Here is a 17,461-nt window from a genome sequence, read left to right on the forward strand (position 1 = left end):
ACCTGCCCATTATTACTGAAATTAATAAATATAAATTATTCTTATTTTTATTTCTCTGGGGGAAGTCTCCTAAAATAATTGTGAAAAACAGTAAAAATAAAGTCTCATAAAACAAATCTTCTAATGTCTCTTGTCAGTTCTCCTGAGGAGTCTTTGCTTTTTTCACGCTGACAGACCTTCACAAAGGAACCAACCCTCATGTCATAGTCCCGAGTGTGGAACACCTGAGGAGTGTCAGAAGTGCATTTTAGTGTGGTTATGAAGCTGAGCTAGAGATGGCCCTCAAGTTGAAATCTATAATTAGCCTATTCTGTACCATATTAACCTAGACTCTGAACAGCTCTCAAAATTTATAGAGTAGAAAGAAAAAGTGTGACATGATCAGATGCTCTGTGAAATTTTTCTAATGATTTCTACTGAGGTTTAATTGAAGAGAGAAGTGAGCAATAACATGTCAAAAAAGTAGATTCTCAAAGTTTTTGCATCACTAAGGAAGATTTCAACCCAATGTAACATAAAAAAATTATTACACACAACACACACACACACACCCACACACTCACACACAGACATCAGAAAACAAATGGAACAAAAGTCTCCTACTCAGTCTCTAAGGAACATCCTTTGATCTTTCAAACCTAATAGATCTTTTGATATAGTGTTTCTTTTTCACCTTGGACATCAAATATGTTACCCATATCTGATTTGTTCAGCCATTCATTGCTAATATTCATTTGGTGGTCAAGATTTGAAAAGGGCAAATTTTATTTAGCAAATAATAAAAATCACTAAATTTCATTTTGAATGGCTCAAGGAATCTGTCTCAAATTCTTTGGAAAGCAAGTAAGAAGTAACTTTGATTAAATGGGTAAAATGAAGTGAGAAGTTAATAACCTAATACATGTTCTTCCAGGAGAAAATATAGATCTGCATTCACAAATAATAAACTGAAATTATGAGTTAAATCTTTGCAGATACCCATGATCCTCCACACAAACACATCCTTGAAATAGTTTAAGGCTCTAGGAATCAGAAATACCTTATTCAATACTTAATTATTCTTTCAAAAGAATATGAACACTCATAATTTTATCCAGCTCATTTTATGTTAGCAAATGGAAACAATTCATTGAACTTTTATAAAATTTTACATAAAACCATAGTATGCCACCCCCAATTATTGATATTAGATCTCCTACTACTAGAGTTTCATTGAGCCTGTTTCTTTGGCCTTTGGAACTTTCTATAGAAATGTTCAATTTTTTATGATGCACTTATAATGCCTTCTTGTATCTATTGATATCTTCCCTCAAGCTCCTCCTACATTTCTTCAGAGCTTTAATCAGTACCAAAACAGAAATTGTAAAGGTATTTTAATATTCAGAAAAAATCTTAAAATTTACAAAGATTAGGAAGAAAAAAATAGATATCCAATAAAGTGGAAACAAGGTTAAATATAGTACATTCATACATTTTACTATGGAATAGTAATAATGTAAATGTATTTTTAAACATATGAGTTTCCAATAAATAAGTTATTACAAGAACTTTAAACTTTAGACTGAAATCAAATGTTGTCTATTTGATGGGAAGGTAGTTTGTTACCTCAAGGTACTATGAAAAAGTTTTTAATTTTAATTAAAACAAACACTTATAAGGTAAGAGTGATATTACTAGAGGAAGTGTAAAGTGAATTAGAAAGATAAGATTATAAAGAAATGTTACAAAAGTCATTTAGAAATCATGTTTTACTGAAGGTTTTTAAAAATTTATGTGTCAATGAAATGTGGTTTCCTTTACATGTCTTTTGTTTTAAATTTATTCATTATTGGGAATTTGTCAAGGATTTAAGGATATTGTGTAAGGTAAATAATGTGGGGAATACATCTTATAAAGAAAAATAAAACACAAGTACTGTCCAGGCTTAAATATAGCACAAGACAAGGATCTGTGCCTGATGGCAGCATTTGTTTAAAAAAAAAAAAACTCAACATTAACTAGATGAATGTTTCTTTTAACTCAATATAACTATGCTCATCACTAGAAAATGTTGAAACAGCTTTGAAGATCAGATTCTGTCCTTTCAAGAATATGCAGGGTAATGACAATGTTCACAGGAATCTTCAGCACAGTCTAAGTGTGGGGAGTTGGGAGGAATGACTAAGGGGCTCTTATGACATGTATACAATATATACACCCACTGTGACAGAAAGAGGTGGTTTAAGGTGTTATTACAATATGCAGTCACAATGCTAGTTATAGTTGACTGCAAACATCACAATCACTTCCAGAAAGGTTATTCTAATGAATATTCAAAAAACAACTAGCCATGGTTAATGTGGATATGCTGTGAATACTTAATTTGCTCAGGTGCAATGACAAAATCCTGGCTAGGGATGGGAGCAGTGTGTGTGTGTGTGTGTGTGTGTATGTGTGTGTGTGTGTGTATAGTGTTAGAGTGGAGGAGGTAGATAAAACAGGGTTATAGAGGTCAGCATAAAGTGGTCTAGGTAGAAGAACAAAGCTAAGAATCACTTGTCTAAATGTGATAGGCCCTGTACAATCAGGTAATTCCTACTGTACTATTGTTGTTGTTCTTGTGTAATTCTTTGGGGAGTAAATGTGTTTCTTCCTATTTATCTAAGATAACCTTTAGCTTAGGACATCATCTTAATCCCAAAGGCTTTCAGTTCAATGATTAGGGAAGATTTTCTACATAGAAAAATGTCTATACAACTTCCATTAAATCTTAAGCGTTTTTCCAAATGCTTCACATATATTAACTTATTTAAATCCCACAATTATTACATAAGAATGTTTTGTATTGTAGATAAGGAAACTGAGCACAGAGGAGTAAGTGATTTTAAGACTTAAAATGTGGATTGGATTCAAAACCAGGCATTCCCCTTCTTTCCTATGGAAATATCTTTGGCAATAACATTTGAACTTTACCTCTAAAAAAGCATTAGAAGTTTGTATTGTAAAATATAAATAAAACTATTAAAGCAAGCTTCCTTGAGTTATGCTATCTCTTTATCTGAGAGCATCCTCAAATATTAACAATAATAATAATGCTGTTTATTATTTCAATTATAAAGGAAAATTAGTTAACTAGGAATAAAGCTCAAAAATCTTCTGAACCACATGGTCAGGTTAGTAACCACAATGTCCCCACTTCCCAATATCACTTTCTGTTTTAGTCAGCTTGTTCACTGCTGTGTCTAAAAGAGCAAGGTAGTAGCTAGCAATGAGCAGTGAAATTTAGGCAAGGCCACAAATATTCTTTAAGTTACTTTTTTGTCCTTCTTTAAACTACCTCCAAAGCAGATGAGAAACAAAGGGTGGTAGTTAATTGGTAGAAAATAAACAGAAGCAAAAGGAACTAATTGGGAAATATGTCAAGAGAAAAGGATGAATGAGACAAACTATTGAGAGGGTCCATTGACATTGACATAAAGCTAGGAATTATGGCTGTGAATTCAATTGTCTGGGAAGGAAGATTCCTTTAGTAGGGCAGGTGCACTAAGGTAACTTCTGACCAGCTATTGATCCCAGTGCCCATGTTAACATAGGATTGACTTGTAGATGAAGCCGCCCTAAATGCATGGCCACCATGACAGCTCTGGAGAGGACCAACTAAGGTCAAAAACTCCAGCGTGAAGGAGGAGTTAAGCAGTGGATTGGCAAAGAGTTCAGAAGGTGGTCTCCAGTTCTCCTGGTAAACATCAAACAGTAATAAAACTGGGGACAGCATTGTCTCCTTTGTCATTCTCTGCTTGGAGATGGCCCACTCTCTCCCTTGAGAGTGCTCCTTGCTTAAGCCTCACTTTTCTTTTACTTTATTTTCACCTCCCATTCACTTCTAATAAAGTTGTCTTGCATGATTTTTGGTGTTCTTTCGTCAGAACATAAGAACCAAGATTTGGAGTTTCAGCTTTCTGCTGGCCAATGACAACCTGACCAACCAGGACAATTGTAGAGGTAGAACAGTTTATTTGAGGCTGATGTTTCACAGGTCTCAATTCATAGAGAGTAGGCTCCACTCCTTGGGGCTCCAGGTGAGCCTGAACATCATGACCAGATTGTGTGGCAGAGGTAAGCACCATGATCAGGAAGCAGAGAGAGCACAAGTCTTCACTCTCCAGATACAAAAATATGTATTCCATGCCATGACCCAAGTGAACCACTTCCTCTCATCACATTGATACCGCCGTTTACCGGTGACGAGTTCTACTCCTTCTAATGTTGAAAATTGAACACTAGAGAAGCATGCCAAGGCAAGCATATTAAGCAGGTTTTATTTAAAGGTAATAATACAGACTTCTCCCAGCAGGAAGAAGGGGGCCATGGCTGAATGTTCTAAAAGTCCCAAGAAGTGAGGGCACCCTACATCTTTTATAGGTTAAAGTCTCTTTTGTTCTCCAGTTCTCTCCCTGCTTATCTCTCCTTCCTGCCTAGGCCTGGTTTTTCATTAAGTGAGAAACCATGGGCAGGGGGAGGGCCAGGGTGATTCAGGCAGATAAGGGCCCAGGGGGCACCAATTAGCAGCTCCTTGCTTGCAGTCCTTGATAAAGGCAGGTAAATTTGGTGACATTCCATTCTTCCAGGGGCAGTCTCCAACTTCCAGAGGCAGATGGCTTTATGGCCTCTATTTCCTCAATTTGACCCGATCCCCTATTTCTGCACTAACTACCTGTTCTTAATTCTGGCTTCAATATCCTACCTGCCTCTAGTTACCACTTAGTTAGTCCTATCAGGCATTGATTCACTGATTAGATTAAGGTTATAACCCAATAATTTCTTTTGCAAATCTTCTTGTATTGTCTCACATGTGAACCTTTTGGGGGACACCTCACATCCAAACCATAACACTACCATCTGACAGTATGGATCTGAGGCAGTAGAGTTCTACCTTGAACTTATAGTGTCCCTTGAACTTATAGTGAACTTAAGGTTTACAGTACCTCAATTGTAGAGAATCTCCCTGTCTGCTTTCTTGGTTTCACCCCATTGAGCAGCCAGGAAAGCAATCTCCTCTATTCCACTAACTTGGAAAAGGTATATATTTATTTTCTAAAGATAGTCATAAATTAAAAATTTTGGTAACAAATTCTCACCTTATTAACTTATTTATTGAGCTAATTTTAGATTCCATTCACAATATTGATTATCCGAAGCTGAACTGGGATTTCTATTGTGGTCAGAATAATTGAGTAATTCTGACTTTTTATCAGAGTAATATTTCATAAAATGAATTATAGGTATTCCCTGTACTTTTTTTTTTTTCAAAGAGTTGAAGAATTGGTATTACGTCTTCCTTGAATTTTTGTGGAATTCATCTTCACAACCATCTTATCTTGGACTTTTCTTGTTGGGGGGAAGCTTGATCACTATTTCCATTTCTATATTTGTTATTAGACTGTTCAGGTTATTCTTAATCCATTCTTGGTAGGGTATATATTTCTAGTAATCTGTCCATTTTCTCTAGGTTATTCTTTTTTTTGGCATAAAATGTGTCATAATAGTCCTTATGGTTCTTTTATTTCTGAGGTATTTGTTATAATGTTTCCTCCTTCATTTCTGTTTTATTAATTTTAGCTTTCTCTCCTTTTATTCTTTATTAGACTGGACTAAGATTTGTTGATTTTGTATTTTGAAGAAAATAAGTCTTGTTGGATAAAGTGAAAAATCATACACATTCCCTGAAGGTAGAAAGAAACCAACAAATACTTCTTTATGATTTAATAGGATTATTCTTTATAAAATGATAAAAGTTTTCACTTATTTTACTAAAAGTATAATAAGAACTTAATAAAAATATCAAGATTTTTCTTGTGGATATAGGTAAAAGACATTATATATGAAAAATAATAAAGCAACTATCACCTAAAGAATTTGTTAAGAAAATAAACTCTATAAGTAACTACAATTATTCGGCATTGAATATTTAATGAACATATCAAATTGTAAGAGTATTAATAATCAAATAAAATGGAATAGAATGAAAACATTGATATAGACTGCATTATTTGTGAAATTTTGCATATACCTAGAAGATCAGAGGAACATGTGAACTTTTGAATACATATTACAATGTAAATTGATAAGCAATTTAGAAAGATGTAAAGATACCGCATTTCTTAAGCCATATAAGAATTGACTCTAAATGACTTAGGTTTCTAAGCATAAAAAATGAAATAGACAGTATTAAAAGAAAATGTGGATGAATTTTTCAAAATTTTTTAACTGATTCATAGAACATAAATTCTATGTATTTACAGAATATGAACTGAAGTCTTGATGTGTACATCATGAAATATTTAAGGGTAAATGCATACATCTCCTCAAATATTTTTCATTCCTTCATGGTGAAAACATTCAATATCCTTTCTTTCATCTTTTTGAATTATACACATGCATATACATCTTACTCCTATCTAAGTGTGTCTTAATTCCTAATGATAGACCAGGTCTCCTCTCTCTTTCTTCCTTATTCTGCCCGGTTGTGTTAACTATCATTCTACTCTTGGTTTTAAAGAAATAAACGTTTTTAGATTCCATATGAGTGATATCATATAGTCCTTGTCTTTCTGTGCCTAGCTTTTTCCACTTACCAAAAGGATCTCCAATTCCATCCATGTTTTACAAATGACAAGATTTCATTCCCCAACCCTGTGGCTGAGTAGGATTCTAGTGTATGTATGTACATGTTTTCTTTATTACTCTTAAATTGATGAACACTTAGATTGTTTTCATTGCTTGTCTAATTTGAATAGTCTACATTAAACACAGGAATGCAGGTGTTCCTGTGACATGCTGATTCCAGTTCCTCTGAATATGTGTCCAGCAGTGGGATTGCTGAAGCATGTGATAGTTCTAATTTTTGAGGACCCTCCATACTGCTTTTCATATTGGTCCTAATTCACATTCCCACCAACATGTGCAGTGTAGGAAATCCTTCTTTTAATTGTAGTTCTCCTAAACCAATTCTTTATGGATATGGACATGTTCTTTTGCCTTCTGGTTGGTTCTTTTCCTGTGGAGATTACACATTTAATTATATTCAGCTAATATGTCTTGTGGTACACATTGTTGTCTTAGCAGACTTACCATATTTCTATCCTTGTCTCGTGATCTTTTAGGACACCATCCCTCTCAGTGAATCAGTAAGTGAGCCATTCCTTTTGACAAAACTTGTGATGATTCTGTAACTTTGTTATCTAAGACAGAGTTTGATACATTAACATTTTCTTCAGTAGGAGTTCCTGCACTGGCTATAGGGGCATATAAAAAAGTTATGAAATTAGCCTGTGCTGTGGTACAAAATATTAATCATACCTCTATGACTATTGCAATGCTTAATGAGGAACAAAAGCAACAGCATGAAGCTATTCTTGATAATAGAGCTACTATTATTTGTTGCTGTTACACCATAAGAGCAGTAAGTAACTTAATAATTATGTGTTGTTTCAACTTAACTGATAATGGTAATTCTTTTTCCAAAGAGCTAAGTCATTTAAAGGATATTGTCAATAACATTCATCAAGAACCTGGAAATATAGGCCTGCTAGACTGGCTGACTTCTTGGTTATCAAACATGTCTTGATTAAAGCAACTTTTTAATAGCTGCGCTCATACTGATATTTGCCGTACTCTTATGCATATGTGGGTTTTGTTATAAATTCAATTTTCTTTCTAAGCAACTAGCTTACTATACCAAATCACAACAAATATTGGCAGAGACCCTGTTTGCTTCAACTAGTAAAGAAGGGGGAAACGTAGGGAACATTCCTCAAGCTTATTTGACAGCAGTTGCTGATACAATGATTTAAATAAATCCAACCGTCTGGATGGGGAAACAGGAAGTGGTAAAAACTCACCATGGACTGCAGGCCTTTGCAGTTACTGAGGCTATGAGCTGAGGGACAGCCTCCCTCAACAGGCATCACCGCAAGCTATGATGTGAGTTCGCCCGTGCTGCCTCGCCTCATACTGTGTGCTGGAGCCTTGTCCTTCCCCCAGTCCTTTGTCTCAGACTTGTTGCTGGACAGGACCACTTAGGGATACTTGGTTTGTTTTTATTAGTATGATGTGTAGCTTACCAATAGTTTGATTCTGTTATATTTTAACAAGCGTCTTAACCTGATTAGATAATGTGCCTTTATATGTCTTGTACAATCATAAGTAAAATTAGACCTGTGCCTTCTGAGCCTGGTCTCCGATGTCTGCATTCTTTGGGTGACATCGTCATCCTCACCCTCAGCTCCACCTCCCAAAATAACTACAGTGCAAGGGTTCTGTTCTCTCCACAATTTCACTAGCACTTCATATGTTTTTGTCTTTTTGATGATAGTTACACTTATTGGATTGAGGTAAAATTGTGGTTTTCATTTGCAATTTCCTGATAATTTGTCATGAGAGGATTTTCTCTGATTTTTGTTGATATTTGTTTGTTTTCTTTTCATAAATATCTATTTAGGTTCATTGCCCCATATAGGAATTAGTTTGCTTTTTGTTCCCTTGTTTTTGTTTTTCAGATTTTTTTCCCATTGAGTTATTGAGTTCCTTACGATTGGATATTAATCCCTTGTCACATGTGTGCGTTACAAAAATCTCCCATTAAAGAAAAGTCAAGGACCATATGGTTTCACTGCTATATTCCACCAAATATTTAAAGAAAACTAATACTAATTATTCTTAAATATTCCACCAAAATAAAGTCTTACAGATTTATTCTATGTGCCCATGATTACTGTAATACCTAAGCCAGACAAGGACTCATACATACACAGACACACACACACACACACACACACACACACACACACACACACAACACACAAAAGATACATGTTAAAGTCCTGAATAAATATGGATTCTAAATTCTTGAAAAAATACTAAAAAACTGAATTCAATGGTACATTAATAGTACATCGGCATTATCAAATGTTATTCTTACTAAATATGCAAGGGTTGTTCAACACGTGGATTAATAAATGTGGTACACTATGTTATCAGAAAAAAGGAAAAAAATGATCATTTCAATACATACAGAAAAGACATTTCATAAAATTTATTATCCCTTTATTATGGAAACTCTGAACAAATTAGGATTTACCAACATAATAAAGGCTGTGCATAAAAAGGCAAGGAGCTCACATCATACTGAATAGGGAAAAGTTTAGAGCTCTCTAAGATCTAGAACAAAATAATGATGCATACTTCATCAATTTCATTCAACATAGTACTGAAAGTCCTAGTCAAAGCATTCTGGCAAGAAAAGAAGTAAAGGGAATTTAAATTTAAAAGGAGAAAGTCAAATTGTCTATATTTGCAGATGATCTGATCATCATAAAGATTCCACCAAGAAACAATTAGGATTAATAAATGAATTCAGCAAAGTTGCATGATACAAAATTAATATATAATATCAGTTGCATTTCTGTAAGTATTGGTGAGTTAGCTAAAAGTCAAGAGAGACATCCCATGTGCAATAGTTAGAAAAATATGAAATACATAGGAATAAGCTCACAATGAGAACTTTAAAACAATAATGAAAGATATCAAAGATGAAAGACAAAAAATAGGAAGACATTCCATGTTTTTTAAATTAGAAGATTAAAGACTTAAGATGTCATACTACCAAAAGTGATTCACAGACTCAATACAAGCTCTACCAAAATCCCATGCTTCATAGAGCTATAAAAAAATCCTAAAACTCGCATTCAACCAAAAAGACCCTAAATAAGCAAACCACTCAAGCAAAAAAAGAACAAAGAAGGAGGCATTACATTACCTGAACTCAAAATATTCTACAAACATATAGTAATTAATAGATGTGGTATTGGGATAAAAACAGAAACATGGGTCAGTAGAACAGAATAGAAAGCCCAGAAGCAAACCCACACCCCAACTGATTTATGATAAACATGCTAAGAACATGCACTGGAGAAAAGATAGTCTTTCCAATAAATGATGTTAGTAATACTCAATATACCAATGCAGAGGAATGAAGCTAATTTCCCTTCTCTCTCATCAGGTCCAAAAACTAACTCAAGGAGAAGAAAATACTTAATTGTGAAGTCTGAAACTATGAAACTGCTAGAAGAAAATACAGGGGTAATTTTTAAGTCATTGGAATGGGCAAGGATTTCTGGATGAGACCCCAAAAGCACAGGACACAAAAGCTAAATGTATGAATGAAATTATTATAGACAAAAAGATATTCAACAAAGGAAACAGCATGGTGGATTTCTTCTCATCTTTGATATGAGAAGAGGGTTCTCACTCTTAATCAAATTCAAGCACAATAAAAATGATTGACATGTTGAGAACACAAAAATAACCTATTTTTAGTATGCCTACATAGATACAACCTCATAAATAAAATCAAGTCATGTTCAAAGTAGGAGGAAATATTTGTAACACTTCCAAGATGTAAAGATCAAATTAATGATATATAAACAACTCTTAAAAGGTGTAAGAAAATAAAAACTTGATAGAGAAAATTAGATAAAGATTAGATAGAAAATTCATGCTTATATCAGAAATGGCTGCTTGAATTGTGAAACAGTAATCAATACCACAGATAATTAGTGAAATGCAAAGTAAAATGATTCACGGTTACCATGTAGAACCTATAAGATAGCCAACATTTTGTAATTACAAAATCCACTCTGTTGTTAAGGTTGATGAGAAACAAGAACCCTAATAATACACTGTTGAGGGGAACTGAAAATACTGGGGGTAGAAAATGATTCAACATTGTTAACTGAACGTGAATGGGGTTTGCTTTTGATTTGGAAATTCCAAATTTAGTAAATTATACTACACCATACAGTTTTGTTTTATTGAAAACCTTATGAAAATATATGTGCACAATTTCATTCACTGGGACACTAGTTGTCAAAATTGGAAACAAGCTATTGGTCAAAATATGAGAGCTACTAAATCAACTGTGACATTTCATTACAAAGAAGGACCATGCACCAATTAACAAATTCAACGTATCTCCATGAGTTGATGTGGTGTGTTTGACAGGATCTAGGTGTTTAGTGAGTAAACCAAAAGGAAATAAGGTATTTGTAGCATAATATAGTCAGCCTGAAGTTAATTGTCCTACAAGAAGCTATATTTTTCCATCTTATAGTCTCACTTTTCATATCAACCCAAAAATATTCTTCTTTCTCTCTGTTCTTAACCCTAAACTATGTATCTGGGACTGTGTACGTGGTAGGCAATCAACTAGTTTAACAACATATACAGAATTCTTTGGAAGCAATGTTAGAACATGTAAATGTGTGTGTGTGCGCGCGCGCACACGCGTGTGTGTGCGTCTATGTGTGTGTGTGTAGAAATCACTTCTGTAATTGTACAAAACACTTCTGTAATTCACAATTTGGCAATCCCTTAGGAAAGGATGCTCTGGGATCTCAGGTATCCTGAGAATTCTTTGTTTTTCTTAGATCCTTTCCTGTAAGACAAAAGACATAAATCCTACGTGCTATCAAGAAAAGGTTAATTTTCATATTTTATTGCATATCACATTTAGCAAGGGCTACAATACTTCAGATAAATGGGTTACAGTAAATTTTAGAAAAGAAGGTAATGTGATAATTTTCCTAACAACTTGTAATAAATTAGTCAAAACTTATGTTTCCAAAATAACACTTCAATCAATCATACGTTTTATTAGAATTAAGTGCATAGAGGGAAATACAGATCATCAAAGCTCTCTGCTCACCAGGATGATGAGTTAAATATGGAAGAACAGAAGATTTGCCCAAATAAGGAAGGGTGTACAGATCTGTGTTAACTATTCAATGGTTAGTGATTTAACTAGGATATATATATATATATATATATATATATATATCGCTGATATATATATCAGCTTTTAGATACAAGTAAAGACTATAGATAAGATAAAATAATGATTTAAAACTGACAATTTTAATGTCATATACACTGTTTTAAACAAAACTGCATAAAATTTCAGTAATTGGATGGTGTTCAGTGATCTGATGTTCTTTTCCCTCATAGATGTCGTACATATACATGGTAAGTGTGATTGTTGAATCAGGACAAACCAATAGTTTGATATTAGGAAATTCTAGTTTATTATATAATTGAACACTCATATCAGTTTAGCATTGGGATAGTTTGTTAAATGAGATAATTTTATAATACCTAATTTCATAATATTTTGAATTAGGTAAAGAACACTGGACATGGGCCACTGCTCTTTCCAATGATTTACACTTTTATTAGAGATGATTAAGTAGGGGAACTCTAAACACTGTTTCCAACCAAATTATGTTGGTGCTATTCCTTTGCTTGGGCTTATACTGCTTCATCTGCCTAGCATGTCTTGTCTCATCTGTTCATCTCCTTCTAAGGCCCTTCTAAAGATCCAAATACACAGATACCTCCTTCTTAAATTCCTGTACAGAACACTGGTAAGATCTCTCATTTCTTATTAGCTTTTGATTCTTTTATGTTTATTTTTATATGCATTCTGCTATCTTAAGAATCAATTATGCTTTAAAGGTAAATATAATTCTGTTAATATCCTCAATGAAAAACACAAGATTTTACATAGCAGCAATTTTAGTTCTTTTGTTGTGATCATCAAAACACCATAGAGGAATTTTTCTGTTGGGGTATCACTAAATCTTTTTTAGAAATAGTGTTCCATAATTCATCTTCTAGTTAAAACTTATAAACACTTCAGTAAGAGCTCTTAGAAAACTGCAACTTTAAAGCCAAGACTTCTGAAAATAACCTCTATTAATCTGACCCCTTGCTCTGAATGCAAGCCTGGACACATTTTTCATGTTCAATCTCATTTATTCCATAGAACACATTCAGAGCATGAAGAATAATAATTGTTGCATATATCAATCTAAATAGACACAAGATTAAAGTTATTGGCACAGCAGCTTGTTTGCCTGACATTTGAATATCATTAGGTTCAGAAGTCTATACCTGCCATCCAGAATTTGTCTGAACCTCCTTCTAAACATACAGTATAAGTTTGAAATTTATCACTTAATTTTCTCCACCCCTAGATAATGCTGACTTAAAGTATACTCATGATTATAATCTACACTTTATGGAGTCAGCAAGGAGGCATGTTTTAATAATAAAAGTGTATTCTGTTTAAGAAGTTCTTCCCTTATAAATTTTTACATATATATATATATATACTGATAAAATTATCTTTCTTCATTTTAATCTTTCAATTTTTCCTTAAGATAATTCCCCTAACTTGTAAAAAACATGTCACTTTTTTCCTCAGGTTTTCATAAGCTTTTATTTCTCTTCACATGCATTTCCCTCTCATAACACATCCCAAACCCATTTTTATATTTATCTGCTTCTACAAATCTTTACTCTACATTTCACATCACTAGATTTTATCTCTTTTTGAAACTGTAACTAGAAGAAAAATATTATGTTTTGCTATCTATAACAACATTACCAAATTATTTATAATGAAAATGTATTGGGAAGGGAGTGTTATCTGGGATAAGTGTCATTAGAGACAAGGAGTTTGAGATTATGATAACAAAAGCAAGTCCATTTTTCCCTGTTTGTTTGGAAATACTTGTGGAGCATCAGTATCATTAGCCACAAAAGTCACTCAATAATCAGGCATGTGACACTTACATACACTGAATAAATCAGTAGAGGGAAACATATTCTGTTTATTTACCTGGACTAGATTTGTTTCTCTGAATGTATATTTTAAATGCTGAACTAGATTGTTGTATATGTGGTTCTACTTTACAACTTCTTAATGGAGAAATGATGTGACATTTCTTCTCTTATGTACTATACAAAAAGGTTCATCCTCTAAGTTTTATGGGTCTTCTAAATATCCATATAAGTAATTTACACTACATTTATAGAATTATGATCTTGTTAGAATATATGAACTAAAGTTTTAATTTTCTGTCATACTATTCTGGAATTAAAAACTGCTTTTCTTACCTGAAAACTACCTGTAAATCATGAGTGACCACTGTCTACCTGACATAATTTTGCTAACTGTAGCTTAAGCACTAATAATCACTGTTATTAGATAGAGCTTCCTTCCTAACCCCTACAATTCAGACCTGATAAAAGACAGAGGATGGTAATGGGAAACCCCATGACAGTTTTATCATAGCAACTTCAAATGATGACCCACATTTGAAAGTTGTTTTCTTTATCTTCTTTTTCGTTATCAATTACATATTAAGCAGTGTTTGATCCGAGCATACCCAAACTTACCATGGTAGATACTTAATAGACCCTCACATAATCTTTCCTTTGGACTTTTTTCTTCTTAGAAATTTGCTAGTCTATTATATATGTCCCTATATTGTTAGTTTTTATGGCTACTGGGAAGAAAACTATTTCCTATATCCATTATGACACTTGAATGAAAATTTGCTTGAAATATTAGATCAATTCAGAATATAAAAAATATCAAATATTTGAGTAGCCTATTGTGATAAAGCATTTGAAAGATTGGTCATAGATTAACATTATTCAAATTGAGGAACAAAATTTGAAATAACTGTTAAGTGTCCTATAAACTGGTCAGTAGCAACTACTCAGCTTTGGACAAGTCTTCTATTAACATGATGAATAAACTGAGGATATGTTTATTGTGATGAATTCTAAGTTGATTTGAGAAATATATGTAAACTGGTAAGTTTCTGAAAATGGAATTTTATATAGCTGGAAAGGAATAAATAACTTCTTGTGATGTTAGATTTTATTTTCTGTAAGTTACAGAACAAAAGAGAAATGAAGAATCAATCAGTGGAAACAGAGTTCATTTTGCTTGGACTGACAGATGACCCTCTGCTACAAATTGTGATTTTCCTGTTTCTATTTTTCAATTATATCTTGAGCCTGATGGGGAACTTCATCATCATCATCCTCACCCTGCTGGATCCCCGCCTCAAGACTCCTATGTATTTCTTCCTCAGAAATTTTTCCTTCTTGGAAGTTTCGTTCACAACAGTCTGCATTCCACGGTTCTTGATAAGCATTCTCACTGGAGACAAAACAATTTCCTACAATGCTTGTGCAACTCAATTATTCTTTTATTTCCTCTTAGGGGTTACAGAGTTTTACCTCCTGGCTGCCATGTCCTATGACCGCTATGTGGCCATCTGCAAACCCCTGCATTACCCAGTCATTATGAATGGCAGAGTTTGCTGCCAGCTGGTGCTCAGCTGCTGGGCAGCTGGGTTTTTAATTATCTTTCCGCCTTTGCTCTTGCTACTCAAGCTGGATTTCTGTGCTTCCAAAGTGATTGATCACTTCCTGTGTGATGCTTCCCCTGTCCTGCAGATCTCTTGCACAGATACACATTTCATAGAATTGATGGCTTTCTTCTTAGCTGTGATGACACTTGTCCTCACATTGTTATTGGTGGTCCTCTCCTACACCTACATCATCAAAACCATTCTCAAATTCCCTTCTGCTCAGCAACGAGGGAAGGCCTTTTCCACTTGTTCCTCACACATGGTAGTTGTCTCTATTACTTATGGCAGTTGTATCTTTATGTACATGAAGCCATCAGCAAAAGAAAGGGTGACTTTAACTAAAGGTGTATCTGTGCTCAATACCTCTGTTGCGCCTTTACTCAACCCTTTCATTTACACCCTGAGGAACCAGCAGGTGAAAGAAGCTCTCAAATATATGCTCCAAAGGTTTTGTTTTTTTAACACCAACAAGACAGAATTTAGACATAAATAAGAATCTGCTGAAACAAGAATCCAAAAATTCAAGAGGATTATCTATTACATTAGTTTGGATCTATGCCAATTTTTCCATTGACTTTTTATATCTGACTAGATTTGCTAAGTCAATCTGCATGTCTCTATGCTCTTGTTTCTCAGTAGATCTTCCTAATCTCTTATAATAAACTGCCTACATCAATCCAGAATATTGAATTCTATCTTCACCTAGAAATGTCTATTCACCAAAAGGATAGTTTTATATACTGAATACTTTTTGCAAGTGAAACTGGCTAGTTATATTACTTACATATTTTGATACATGCATTAAATGTTAAGCATTTCATTTGCTCTTAAGTATTATATGTTGCTAATATTGTTAGAGACATACAACATGATCATTTACTATGCAATGTAATTGATGTTTGCAGAAACAAAGTAGAAAAACAAATTTTAAAATTCAAAGTAAACTTCCAGGAGAATCAGCACTTACAATGAACTTTCAAAGCGGAATAAGGACAATAAAAATCCAAAGTGTTGTGATAAGAGCTATAACATCAGAAAGGAATGGATATTCTACTGAAAAAGTTTCTTCTATGGAATCCTAACAATTAAGAATAAGTTATATGTAAACATAAATAGTTGTCATTGGTGTAAAAATAATTGAACTCTAGGCTTTGGTTTTGACCTTATCGTCTCTGAATACTATAACTGATACTAATTCACACAGGAAATTCAAACTACAACTCATTTATATCTTGGTTTGGGGAAATATTTATGTATTTAAAGCATGTGTATAAAAACCCCTCCATCTGCCATTGAAACAAAGTTTACACTGATGATCTTTAGTCTATATAGATTAGTCATGCCAATTCTGAAATTTCATATAAAAGAAACTACACACTTTGAATTTCACATCTGACTTCTTTAGTTCAACACAACAAAGTTCACTCAGGTTACTGCATGCATATGCTTCTTCCCGATGCTGATGTGATTTAGCAGCATGTCTCTTGTCCTTTTGAAATAGCCAGTTTTCCTCCTTTATTCCAATATTTTGGTGTTTTATTCTCTGAGGAATCTCTCCACAAAAGTGGATCTTTTCTCTTACTAGGATGAAAAGTGACTAACTTGAAATCCCAATTTCTGAAAGCTTCTATTTTTCATATGCCCTTTTTGAAAGAAAATATCTCCAAGGGGAATAAATATGAATGGACTTTCTCCATATGTCTTGCTGATTCCACTCCTTGATTCCTATCCTCCATGCAGCAAAGGTTAAGGAATTGTCCCTCAAGTAAAAGAAGGATAAGTGTCCTGGAACACATTCCATGTTTTGTTGCTCTCTTTATGGCCCATTTCAGCTGAAAATAAACTTGATTACTTGTTTTTGTAATTCAACAGACTCCAGTACTCAACTTGCTTTTGAAGACCTGAGGGAGCCAAAGGCCAAACTTTGAGTGTTGAGGACAAAATGTTGAGGAAACTAATACTGAACATTTCAGGTTGAGCCCTGCAGAGAAAGTGTAGAAATTGTGACTGGGAAATGGCAAGGAATTCCAGTAATTTCTGAGAGAGTGCTTACCAAAAGGTTTAGAAGTAAAGTAGGTAATTCTCAAGCACATCTTGAGAAGATACTCCGGATGTCATGTTAACTCAGCAGCCTGATTACAACACCTCTAGAGAACAATGATCTTTGCTTCTCTTCCCAGATCCATGTTTGGTAC

General features: G+C 33.9%; 1 protein-coding gene across 1 annotated transcript in view; it reads left to right on the forward strand.

Annotated features, from left to right (window-relative positions):
• Positions 1-15,759, forward strand: part of LOC306662396 (olfactory receptor 6C6-like) — a gene marked incomplete at both ends in the record, with an annotated part of 61,186 nt that extends 45,427 nt beyond the window's left edge. Inside the window, one exon of the mRNA XM_079142048.1 lies at positions 15,682-15,759. Within this exon, the coding sequence (XP_078998174.1) occupies positions 15,682-15,759 (78 nt within the window). The remainder of the gene's footprint in view (positions 1-15,681) is intronic.
• Positions 15,760-17,461: the final 1,702 nt, after the last annotated feature.

Source organism: Sciurus vulgaris (genome assembly GCF_902686455.1).
Source record: "Sciurus vulgaris genome assembly, chromosome: 5".
NCBI lineage: Eukaryota > Metazoa > Chordata > Mammalia > Rodentia > Sciuridae > Sciurus > Sciurus vulgaris.